The following is a 12782-nucleotide window of genomic DNA, read 5'->3' as shown; positions in this document are numbered from 1 at the left end:
AGTCTAGGACCAGAGGTCATACCCTCAGAATTAAAGGGCACTCTTTTAGAAAGGAAGTGTGGAGGAACTTCTTTAGTCAGAGGGTAGTTAATCTGTGCAACTCATTGCCACAGAGGGCTGTGGAGGCCAAGTCAGTGGATATTTTTAAGGCAGAGAGTGACAAATTCTTGATTAGAATAGGTGTCAAGGATTATGGAGAGAAGGCAGGAACATTGAAATAGGAGGCTGAGATCAGCCATGATTGAATGGCGGAATAGACTTGATGGGCTGAATGGCCTAATTCTACTCCTATAACTTGTGAATTTGTGAAAACAAATCCAAAGTATACAGACTCACCTCATAACTGAAACACTCAATCCCAGGTAACAATCCTCCTTTGCAATCTCTCCAGCAAATTCATATCCTCGCTATGGAGTGGCGAACAGAATTGTATCCGGCACTCCGGTCTAGCAATTTTTTTAATTAAGTCATACGATAACCTCCCTGCTCTTATAGTCTATGCCCTGGCTAATGAAGACAAGTATATAGTACACATTTTTGCCACCAATATGTTAGGATCCTCACGACTTTTATACTGAGATTCCCCTGTTCCTCAATACTCCCGTGGGTCCTATTAATTATGGGATTAATAATTCATTGTCCAACCCTTCCTTGTAAATCCTCCCAAATTGCATCAGCATGGAGCTATCAATTACATCTGTCATTGATTAGCCTCAGACTATCATCCTCACTATCAGCGCATGATCTATGTATGAGTCATCTGCAAATTACTAATCATTTCTCTTACTTTCAGATCTAAACTGATAATCTAGATAACAAACAGTAAGGGTCCCTGCACTGATCCATGTGGTGCTCCACCTGTTACAGGTTTCCAATCACAAAAACAACCCTTGCCACCTATCAACTAACCGATTTTGCATTCAATTTACTGAATCGGATCCTATGTACGAATATTTCAGATGAATTTTCCATGTTGGATCTGGCCAATGGCCTTACTGACTAAATACCTGTAGATTACATCAATTGCACAGGCCTTATCATTAGGTTTAATTATTTCTTTGAAAAATTCAATTACATTGATCAGACAGGAATTCCCTATGAACAAAGGATGACTTTTGGGATATCCCCATGAACAAAGCCATCTGACTCAGCCTTGATTAATCCTTGACTTTCCATGTGTAGAGTAATCCCGTCACTTTGATTTGTTTTCCAATCAATTCCCTGTCACAGCTGTTAGACTCACAGGCTTGTAAGTACCTGACTTTTCCCTGATCCCTTTCTTGAACAGAACTACTTCACATGTTGTCCTCCAGACACCTGGCAACTCATTTGGTCAATAAAGATTTTAAAAGATCTGTCAAGGCCTAACAATGTCCGTGCTTTCCTTCCATAGTGGTCTGCCGCATCTTATCACACTGGGGGATGTAACTATCTTTAAGGCAGCCGCATAATCAAGGACGGGCCTCACCCTGGACACTCCCTTTCTCCCCTCTCCCATCAGACAAGAGGTACCAAAGTTTGAAAACACACACCTCCAGATTCAGGGACAGATTCTTCACATCTGTTATCAGGCAACATAACCATCCTATCACCAACTAGAGAGCTACCATCTACCTCATTGGAGTTCCTTGGACTATCTTTAACCTGCTCTACTGGACTTTAACTAAGCGTTATTCCCTTTATCCTGTATCTGTACACAGTTGACGGCTTAATTATGTATAGTCATCCCAGTGACTGGATAGCACTCCACTTACTATGTCCTCCTTTGTGAATACAAATGAGAATCATCTTGTGGTGTCCCACAAGGATCAGTGCTGGACTTTCACTGTTTCTTACAATACATTAATGTATACAACTATGTCCTACTCCTTTGTGAATACAAGTGAGAAACACGCATTAATGTATGATTCTTGTGTCCTCTGGCTCCATTCACAGGTGGCCACTTTGTCCCTAACGAGCCCCAGACCTTCCCTGGTACTCTCTTACCCTTAACATTGTTTCAAGACTTTTTGGGATCTTTTAAAATCTTGTCCATCATTGACATTTTCTCTCTTATCTTTTTAATTTATTTGATAAAAACCCTCTCCTGCACCCCACCCCCACAACTTACACTTTCTATGCTCTCACCAGGCCACACCTGTTTTCCATTCTCTACAACTACCATATGCTTATTTGTTCTCTTTATTCAGCCCAGAATATCCCGTCACATCCTGAGTTCCTCGGACTTGCTATTCCTTCCTTTCACTCTGACAGACATATGCTGACCCTGAACTCTTATTCCCACCAGCCAGGACAAGAATGGAGCACAGGGACAGCTGACTGCAATCTGTGATTCACCATTATTGGAGTGATATCAAAAGTGTGTAGGATTGCAGGCAACATTCATCACAAGAGAACAGATGAAAAAACAGGTAACAGCAGGTCAATTGATCAATGATGATGAGAAATAGAAATGATGAGATAGCGGAGTCAGGGGATATGGGGAGAAGGCAGGAACGGGGTACTGATTGGGGATGATCAGCCATGTTCACATTAAATGGCGGTGCTGGCTCGAATGGCCAAAATACCTACTCCTGCACCTATTGTCTATTGAAATTTGCTGACTGCAACTGGAAAAACAAAATTAATTCACTACTGGAAAAGTTTGAGATAATAAAGGTAAGCTGGACTAACATTTTAAAATTAATCCTGTCATTTGTACCTGTGTATAAAAGTATAAATTGTTATTAAAGGTAGTTCAATAGATTGAAACTTGCTGACAGAGGAGCAGACTGAATTACATTAGGTACACCATGCCTCCCCGGTCATGGATTAGAACTGTTGGACCCCTGTCCTGGTCACCTTCCAAGCCCTTCGGAGAAATTTAGAAAGAGTACAGTGATGGGTCAGTGCCTGGAATGGGAAAAGATTGTCCGGGATTAGATAAATTGTGCATGGCCCATATGGGTCGAATGTGCTAATATTCAGAGCACTGGTGTGCAGTTAGCGTTACCCAACCCTCAGAACTATGAGGGAAGTGACCTCCAGTGCATGAAGAAGGATATACTGATAATGTTAGGAAGTGAAAAATGGGATCCTGTGGATGCTTTAAATAAATGAAGTTCATGAGAAAGTCGTCAACTTTATTTGTCACATACACATACAAGATGTGCAGTGAAATGAAAGTGGCAATGCCTGCAGATTGTGCAAAAACAACAGAACAGAATAAAACAGAATCAGTATTTACATGTTAGAAAAGATTTTTTTTACAAACGATACAACACAACAGTAAATTAGTACAGTAAATTAGTCCCTGGTGAGCTAAGAGATTACAGTCCAGATGGCCTGTGGGAAGAAACTCTGTCTCATCCTCTCTGTTTTCACAGCATGACAGCGGAGGGGTTTGCCTGACCGTAGCAGCTGGAACAGTCCGTTGCTGGGGTGGTAGGGGTCCTCCATAATGTTGCTGGCTCTGGATCTGCACCTTCTGATGTACAGGTCCTGCAGGGGGGCAAGTGTAGTTCCCATAGTGCGTTCGGCCAAACGCACTACTCTCTACAGAGCCTTACTGTCCTGGGCAGAGCTGTTCCCAAACCAGTTTGTGATGTTGCCAGACAAGATGGTTTCTACAGCCCCATAGAAGCACTGAAGGATCCTCAGAGAAACTTCAGAGAATTTCCTCAGCTGCCTGAGGTGGTAAAGGCGTTGCCTTGCCTTACTCACCAATGCAGCAGCGTGTGATGTCTATGTCAGATCCTCTGTGATGTGGACTCCCAGGTATTTAAAGCAGCTCACCCTTTCCACAGTAGTCCCATTTATCTCCAGTGGCGTGTACGTCCTCAGATGTTGTGCCATTCTAATGTCCACAATCATCTCCTTAGTATTTGTGACATTCAAGAGGAAGCTGTTGTCCTGACACCAAATCAGCCACCTCCTCCCGGTAGGCCTTCTCATCAATATCGGATATCGGGCCCACCACCACAGTGTCATCAGCAAACTTGATGATGGGGTTGGAGCTGAATCTGGCCACACAGTCATGTGTGTACAGGGAGTACAGTAGGGGGCTAAGGACACAACCCTGGGGGGATCCTGTGTTCAGGGTGAGGGGGTTGGATGTATGTCTCCCCATCTTGACCACCTGGGGCCTGGTGGTGAGAAAGTCCAGGACCCAGGCACACAGGGGAGTGTTAAGCCCCAGTTTCAGCAGCTTCTCAGCCAGTCTGGTGGGGACTATCGTATTGAAAGCTGAGCTGAAGTCAATGAACATATCCCCCCTTCTGGCTGTCAAGGTGAGAGAATGGTGTGCAAAACCTGGGAGACCGCATCATCTGTGGATCTGTTCGGACTGTATGCGAACTGCAAGGGATCCATGTTGCGAGGGAGGAAGGCGCAGATGTGGTTCTTGATCAGCCTCTCGAAGCATTTCATGACTACCGAGGTGAGGGCCACCGATCGGTAGTCATTCAAGCAGGCTGGATTAGTATGCAAACTTAAAGCACATGGTATTGGGTGTTCAGTATTGATGTGGATAGAGAACTGGCTGGCAGACAGGAAACAAAGAGTAGGAGTAAACGGGTCCTTTTCAGAATGGCAGGCAGTGACTAGTGGGGTACCGCAAGGCTCGGTGCTGGGACCCCAGCTATTTACAATATTTATTAATGATTTGGACGAGGGAATTGAATGCAACATCTCCAAGTTTGCGGATTACACGAAACTGCGGGGCAGTGTTAGCTGTGAGGAGGATGCTAGAAGGCTGCAAGGTGACTTGGATAGGCTGGGTGAGTGGGCAAATGCATGGCAGATGCAGTATAATGTGGATAAATGTGAGGTTATCGACTTTGGTGGCAAAAACAGTAAAGTAGACTATTATCTGAATGGTGGCTGATTAGGAAAAGGGGAGATGCAATGAGACCTGGGTGTCATGGTACACCAGTCATTGAAAGTAGGCATGCAGGTGCAGCAGGCAGTGAAGAAAGCAAATGGTATGTTAGCATTCATAGCAAAAGGATTTGAGTATGGGAGCAGGGAGGTTCTACTGCAGTTGTACAGGGTCTTGGTGAGACCACACCTGGAGTATTGCGTACAGTTTTGGTCTCCTAATCTGAGGAAAGACATTCTTGACATATATGGAGTACAGAGAAGGTTCACCAGACTGATTCCTGGGATGTCAGGACTTTCATAGACTCGGCTTGTACTCGCTAGAATTTAGAAGATTGAGGGGGGATCTTATAGAAACTTACAAAATTCTTAAGGGGTTGGACAGGCTAGATGCAGGAAGATTGTTCCCGATGTTGGGGAAGTCCAGAACAAGGGGTCACAGTTTAAGGATAGGGGGGAAGTCTTTTAGGACCGAGATGAGAAAATGATTTTTCACACAGAGAGTGGTGAATCTGTGGAATTCTCTGCCACAGAAGGTAGTTGAGGCCAGTTCATTGGCTATATTTAAGAGGGAGTTAGATGTGGCCCTTGTGGCTAAGGGGATCAGGGGGTATGGAGAGAAGGCAGGTACGAGATACTGAGTTGGATGATCAGCCATGATCATATTGAATGGCGGTGCAGGCTCGAAGGGCCGAATGGCCTACTCCTGCACCTATTTTCTATGTTTCTATGCAAGGTCATGAAACTCATGATTATTCATCAGTTGACTTCAGCAGACTTAGCACAAGTTTCTTGAACCTAATCACAACCAAGAGAATAACATTGTAAAAGAAACTTTGGAGAAGCCTGAAGTACAATAAAATTTTCCAAAATTTTGCCTGCAACCTCAGGCCTGATAGGCAATGCTAAATACATATGTTGGCTTCCATCTATATGCTCTGCTACCAAAATGCAGTTGCATTGAAGTCACAGAGTCACTAATGCTTTGTAATGTATTTGGCACTGCTGACTGAGGATACATTTCTAAGTAACAAATACTCAAAAATCCAAAAGAACTAAAATTTACAAGCAAAAATCAAACTGCTGCCGGAATCTTGCAGATCGAGTAACAAGGGGTGATAGGTGAAGGAATTGTTGACATTTTGGATTGATACTTTAGAAAGTTCCAGCTGTGTTCCTCCAGCACTTTGTCTTTTGCTCCAGATTCCAGCATCTGCAGTCCCTTGTGTCGCCAGAGTTCATAATAGGTTTGTTATTGAAAAACAAAATAAATAAAATATTTTGTGGATAATCCCTTGGATGGCGGGACTGTCATATGAGGAAAGATTGAAAAGACTAGGCTTGTATTCACTGGGGTTTAGAAGGATGAGGGGGATCTTATAGAAACATAAAATTATAAAAGGACTGGACAAGCTAGACGCAGGAAAAATGTTCCCAATGTGGGGCGAGTCCAGAACCAGGGGCCACAATCTTAGAATAAAAGGGAGGTCATTTAAGACTGAGGTGGGAAAAAACTTTTTCACCCAGAGAGTTGTGAATTTATGGAATTCCCTGCTACATAGGGCAGTGGAGGCCAAGTCATTGGATGGATTTAAGAGAGAGTTAGATAGAGCTCTAGGGGCTAGTGTAGTCAAGGGATATGTGGAGAAGGCAGGCATGGGTTATTGATAGGGGACGATCAGCCATGATCACAATGAATCGAAGGGCCGAATGGCCTCCTCCTGCACCTATTTTCTATGTTTCTATGTAATTAAAAAGGCCATTATGAGGTGCTTTTGGTTGTTAGATGGGAATCAAATTTAGTGTGTTGTCGAGCTGTGGAATCGAGAAGAATCTTTTACTTTGTGGTGAGCTAATCTAGTACTACAGATATAGAAATCTGTGTGATTGGAAACTCATTCCTTGAAAAAGCAGCTAACGTAATCAGTGACTTGTTCCACTCCGGTCATTTCTTCTTCCTGCCTCTTCCAGGTAGAGGAAACAAATGTTTGAAAGCGAGCACCCCCAGTCTCAGAAACAGCTTCTTCCTCTGCATTATAAGGCGTCTGAACAGTCCTTTCATAAGCTACGGTACTGCCCGATTCAGTTTTACTTCATTGCGGACATTGGACTTTGTCTAGGAACTGTTATGGCTGCAATGCTGGGAACTATATTCTGCACTCTGTATCTTTTCCTTTGCTCTATCTATTATATTTGAGTTTGGCATGAGGATCTGTATATAGTATTATCTGATTTGAATGAATAGCAATCAAAACATAGCTTTTCACTTATCTCCTTACATGTGACAATAATAAACCTAAATTAAACTAAATGTGCAAGAGACAGTGGTTGGTGTTCTGTACCCTTTCTGAAATTTGGTTCCATTGAAATTTCATTGCAACTGTTCCTATATTGCACCTTGAGTAGATGCAATCAAGAAAAATATCATGATGGCTTTCAAAATGGTTAGTACGAAAGAGTTTCATTAAAATGTGAATGCTTTTATTTTGCAGTCCATCAAATTTACACTCTTAAGAAACAAAAAATAACTTTGTTTTACTTCTTGTAATTTAAATAACGAGATGTCTTTTTTACAATCATAAATTAGAAATTTACAGTGAGTACATTTACAAGCGATAGACTGTTTTTTGAACGTTTCTGAAAACTGTTAAAAGTTTAAAATGTCGGGCTTTCCTTGGTAATGTACCCCTCCCCCCCCTCCCAAATAATACAGAATCCATCTGCACTGAGCAAAAGATGTTCTCATGGGCATTGACAAACAAACATGAAATAATCAATGACGGGCCTCAAACTGACAATTTAATCCAGAATACTGTGTACATATTGACTGTGGGTTGGAGATGTGGGGACACACTGATAAGTAACCAGCATTCCCAATTACTATGTTTCTGCTTTGAAAATGCTGCACAATTATAGTGAAGCAGTTCTTCACTTATTTATTTAAAAGTGACTTGTTCATTTTTGTCCTTGGAAAAAGATTGTTACATCTTTTTCCAAGGACAAAAATGAACAAGTCACATTTTAAATTGACTGCAGTCAGCCCACAGATTTAAACACAACAAAAATCAGTAAAATTTCAACTGAATTGTCTTTTCCGACTATAGTAACAAAAAAGAAATTGTTTGTTTGATCCCTCCACATATGTAGATGTAATTTTCTCTATCACTCAGTTTGGAGCATTTGCCACTGCATTAGAAGCTTCTTGGTAAAACATTTGAATGCTGAATTCTTCAATCACTTTCAAAACATATTTACAGTTGCAACACATAACTTTGGTAAGAATGTCATTCTATGGACATTAAAACCTGCATATTGAAAAACATAACGAAACAGAAGAAAACCAATGCATATTTACAGGGTCTGTTGCATGATTGAATGTTGCAAGCTACATAAAAAAACTATTCAAGTCACCCCAAGATGCATATTGTTCTTTTCCACTGTAACAGGAAGGGCTTTTCATAGCTTTTACTTCTCCTTCATTCATATTGATGGGATTGTATAAAACACAGAAAGCTGGAAATACATAGTTCCAAAGAGAAATAGATTATGACAATTCAAATTAAGCATATCCCACTAAAATAGATTTTCCTTTTTATGTTATGGTCTGCACTTAATTTCTAGCACAATTTCCTAATGGTAGATTTCCATCCTTGTGGATTTGTGAGCATAGGTTCATTACAGGGTTCATTATATTATCTTCATATCTATTTTAGTTTGACAGGCACAATACTAACACTCCTCAAAGGATGAATTATCATTAATGACCTCTGCAGAAATTTACGCCTAAATGTAGAAAATATCTTTCTTTAATGTTGCAGTGAATGGAAGACTGTGCAGTCAATCTGCTTGCAAGGCACTGAGGATTTTAAATATGTGGGCACACGTCGATTAACACTGATCCACGATCAGCCTGCTGTGTTTATAGTCCTTTTATACAAGTTCATCTACACGTATAAAATAAGGAGGCAGATTTAATGTCCAGAGATATTAATATATAACAACCCATTTCAATACATACAAAGATTGGATATAGTGCACTTTGCTGTCCAGATTGCAATGCTGGGCTAGGGTTGTGCCTCAATCATATTTTGCTCGACATTTCCAGTGTACAATACATAATGCCTATGTAAACGGTGGTAGGATTCTTTAACTGAAGTATTTCCATGTAGACATTATAATATTTATGGAGCAAGTGGGGCTAGCACAGTTAGGCAACTTAGTTGGCATGGAAGAGCTGGACTAAAATGTCAGTTTCCTTGCTGTAGTGTTCTTTTATTCTATTGATCTGTCTGAAGCTTGTAAAAACCTTTCTTTGGCTTGCGTTCTCTGTATTTCCCCAAGTTCTAAATAATTGCCCAGAAGATACTGTGCAGAGATATTACATCTTGAAATCTGGTGAACCTGGTCACCACCTTGTTTGTACTAAGTGGCTACATCCTTTGAGAGTATAGACTCGGGAAACTTTACATTAGGTAATTTTCAATGTTTCCCAAAAAACTATTAACTGATTTTCTCAGAAGCTGTCAGAGAAACTTTATATATTCTGAACTTTCTAAAAATGATGCACATGATGAAAAACAAGGCAAATTTCATTTGTAAAGCTTTGAAATCAAACTTATGTAAACCCACAAAAGGGACATTGTTCTTTGCTCTTCCAACATTTCACGCAGTTATACAACTGTTTCATTGCCTTTGGTTGGTTTAACCCAGACATCTCCACGTTTATCTCGTTTCGTTTGTCCTGAACTCACAAGTCTGTTTGAACACTTTTGCCAAGTGTGGAATGTTTTGGCAGACCAAATCCACATGCCAGAAGTGATGCCCACCAACAAAGACATGAAAATCTTTAACATCTCTACTGCTCTGTTCGAATCGTCTGCTGAATGCTTGAAAAGATTCCAGTTTGAAATCTCATAAAAGTAACAGGCAATAACGCAAGTGGCTGGGACTGTATACAGAACAGAAAAGACCCCGATTTTTACCATCAGCCTTTCCAGCTTGTCTGTTTTGGTCCCGTCTTTCTGAAGGTTTGATCTGATTTTGAACAAAGCCACCAGACCAGCTGCTATGAACAAGGTTCCGATAACCAAGTAAGTGAATAAAGGTGCGACCACAAACCCAGTGACTGCATCGATGTTCTGGTTTCCAACATAACACAACCCCGTGAGTTCATCGGCATCCACTAGGCGCATGATCAGAATAACAATGGTTTTTACAGCGGGGATGGCCCACGCAGCGATGTGAAAGTAGGAACTGTGCATCTCTATGGCCTCGTGTCCCCATTTGAGACCAGCGGCTAAGAACCAAGTCAGTGTCAAAATTACCCACCAGATGGAGCTCGCCATCCCAAAAAAATACATCAGCAAGAAAACAATGGCACATCCAGTATTTTTGAGACCTTCTTGAATTAGCACAGGCTCGGCAGCGTCCTCGAAATCACATGATATACGTTCTCTGCCCACAGTGAGTCTGACTATAAATGCGATGCTATAAATGTTGTAGCACATGCTGAGGAAGATGATTGGGCGCTCCGGGTACGAAAATCGAGAAGAATCGATTAGGAATGTCAGAACTGTGAAAGCTGTTGACAGAAAACACAGACTGGCCCAAACCGCCATCCAAATATCAGTGAACTCTTTGGCAGATCGACTGTACAAACCGACGTCGTAGCCACACTTCAAGGCACAAGTGAGACTTCTCTTGACCCAGATATAATGATCCACGTTGTCGCCCATGCTCGTGCACTCTTCCTCCGCTGAGATGGTGGTTTTGCTGGTGTGATAGGGGATGTCTTCGTCTCCTGGACCCTCCATGCACATGTGGTTGTGGTCGTTTTTTGGTGGGAATTTGCTGCAGTTTAACGTCTTGGGCCAACTGAAACCGAATTCGATTAGGACAGGTTCACATCTCCGCTTCACAGACTGGCACATGCTGCCACACGGGCCGATCGGGATGTCGATTTTCTCCGTACACATCGGCACAAAAACTGAACATAAAAAGAACTACAAAACAAGAAAAAAAATAATGGCAATACTATATATATATAGCACAATTCTCGACTTAATTCCTTTACAAATTATGCTAATGTTTTCAATGCATTAAACTGACTGTGTACAGTTTTCTAGGTTTCACCCATGGTCTGTGAAAGATAACGAGTTTGGTTTTACACTTAACTATGAACCTTTTCCCTGACTTTTTTTAGGAATTGGCCGGCTGAAATTTTAACTAGCTTATTCATTGGATGTGCGGGACGTTTGTTAGATGCACAGGTCTCAAGTTCTGTCGCAGCATATTGAAACCATTTGCTTCTTCAAAAATAAAAACGAGGAATACTAACCTCATAAATAAAACTCCTAGTGTTTACACCGTAAAGGCAGCGTGCGTGCGGTTTCAGTATAAAGCACCACCAGTCACTAAAGGATGTTTCTAAGTACTTTTGTATCTGAACTGCATCTAGAAATCATTAGATGTTCGTCCAGCCCTATCATAAAATTGCATTGGAAATAGAAGGCTGATGATAAAGGATGGGGATACACTTGAAATCCCACGAGCAGTAAATATATGTGGTTCATCTCTAAAATAGGATTTTATTATTAAATATTTTAAAAGAAATACTTAAATGCACGCTAACATTTCCATTCGTGCTCTTTGCTGCATGAAAATCACTTTTTTCCTATACGATGTACAAATTTAATTAACTTTAAAAAAAAAAGTCTACACAGTGGACATTCTATTTCACTCGGTACTCGCGCCATTTGAAATGAGGTCGTAATTCTCCTCCACTGTTTAGCATCATTGTATTGTAGGATTTAGGTCCTAATTACCACGACTATTATTAGTCATCCACATTTTTAAAGCCAAGCAGCTTTTTCGGCCGCTGTACACTATTTATCAACTCATGCACGAACTTGAAGTAAAATTCAATAAACATGCCGAGCTCTGACAATGGAAACAGTGACTCAAAGGGCAAATTATAAATTAAGTGAAATTCAATGCTACAAACCTGTAGTTGGCTGGAACAGCCATATTGAATCAAAGGTGTAAAGGTTTGTAACTGTAACTCGGCGTCTGTTTGCAACTCATGACCCACTGGATTCGGCATTTTTGTTACATTGTATCCCAAATTCTGGCACATTGAGATTTTGATGGGATCGCATCTCCGATCGTCTTCGTCCCCATATCCGTCTACAGCTCCGAGCTTATGTTGAAAGACCGTGAAGTAAAGTATTACGAAATCCAATACCGAAATCCAATTCATTTCCTTATAATTGTCAGGACCTCCTAATTCTGCTGCAGTGAAGCATTAAAAGTCATAAACATAACAATGCTAAAACTATGTGGTACTTTGACCAACTTGTTTCTCTCATTTGAGTTCGGATTGTTTTAAATTACTTGAACTTGCTCAACGACATTGCTTCTTGGATAATCGATGCGTTGAATGAAATCATAGCATCTGATGCTGTCGAATCCAGCGTTCCCTCAGCCGTAACCATTGGCTTCGCAAACTCCAAGCGAGCACACACATCTTACTCCCGTCCCCACTGAAGGCTACAAAAAACCTTTCAGCCCAACACGATGGAGCGAAACCCCGAAATTGACATCTGAAACCTCCACTCAGTGCGCAGATTTCCCAAAACGAACCGCCAGTCAAAGCAGGGTTAGAAGGCGGGTCTGATGAGCTCTTCAGGTTGAGTCTGAGCTTTAGTTGAAGAGCAGAGAGCCAATCCCAAGTGCGCAGAGTTGGTACCGCCCCATCCCCTCCGAATGCCTCTGATTTTATTCATCGCCCGTGTTCATACTCCACAATGACAGGTGCGAGTGAGGGTGCAAAATAAAATTACACATACGTACGCGCACCGTGCCTTTCGGGACACACATGCCCACATTTCAAATCTGAATGAACAGACGCGAGGCGGTCTCTTATT

The 12782-nt window shown here is 41.5% G+C and overlaps 1 protein-coding gene across 1 annotated transcript; it reads right to left on the bottom strand.

Moving 5' to 3' along the window:
- Nucleotides 1-7835: 7835 nt before the first annotated feature.
- fzd4 (frizzled class receptor 4) lies at nucleotides 7836-12504 on the bottom strand. The gene is made up of 2 exons (XM_033022462.1): nucleotides 11861-12504; nucleotides 7836-10859 (listed from the first exon to the last, which is right to left on the bottom strand). The coding sequence occupies exons 1-2, from the start codon at nucleotides 12113-12115 to the stop codon at nucleotides 9528-9530; spliced, it is 1587 nt and encodes a 528-aa protein (XP_032878353.1). The 5' UTR covers nucleotides 12116-12504; the 3' UTR covers nucleotides 7836-9527.
- Between the last annotated feature and the right edge of the window lie 278 nt (nucleotides 12505-12782).

Source organism: Amblyraja radiata, chromosome 6 (assembly GCF_010909765.2).
Source record: "Amblyraja radiata isolate CabotCenter1 chromosome 6, sAmbRad1.1.pri, whole genome shotgun sequence".
NCBI classification, from domain to species: Eukaryota; Metazoa; Chordata; class Chondrichthyes; order Rajiformes; family Rajidae; genus Amblyraja; species Amblyraja radiata.
This window is presented reverse-complemented; position numbering and strand designations above follow the sequence as displayed.

Excerpts from the sequence above, each read along its gene's own strand:
- fzd4 (XM_033022462.1), bottom strand. The coding sequence starts at position 12,115 with ATGAATTGGATTTCGGTATTGGATTTCGTAATACTTTACTTCACGGTC. Across the intron at positions 10,860-11,860 it reads GCTGTTCCAGCCAACTACAG|TTCTTTTTATGTTCAGTTTT; the intron begins GTTTGTAGCATT and ends CTTGTTTTGTAG.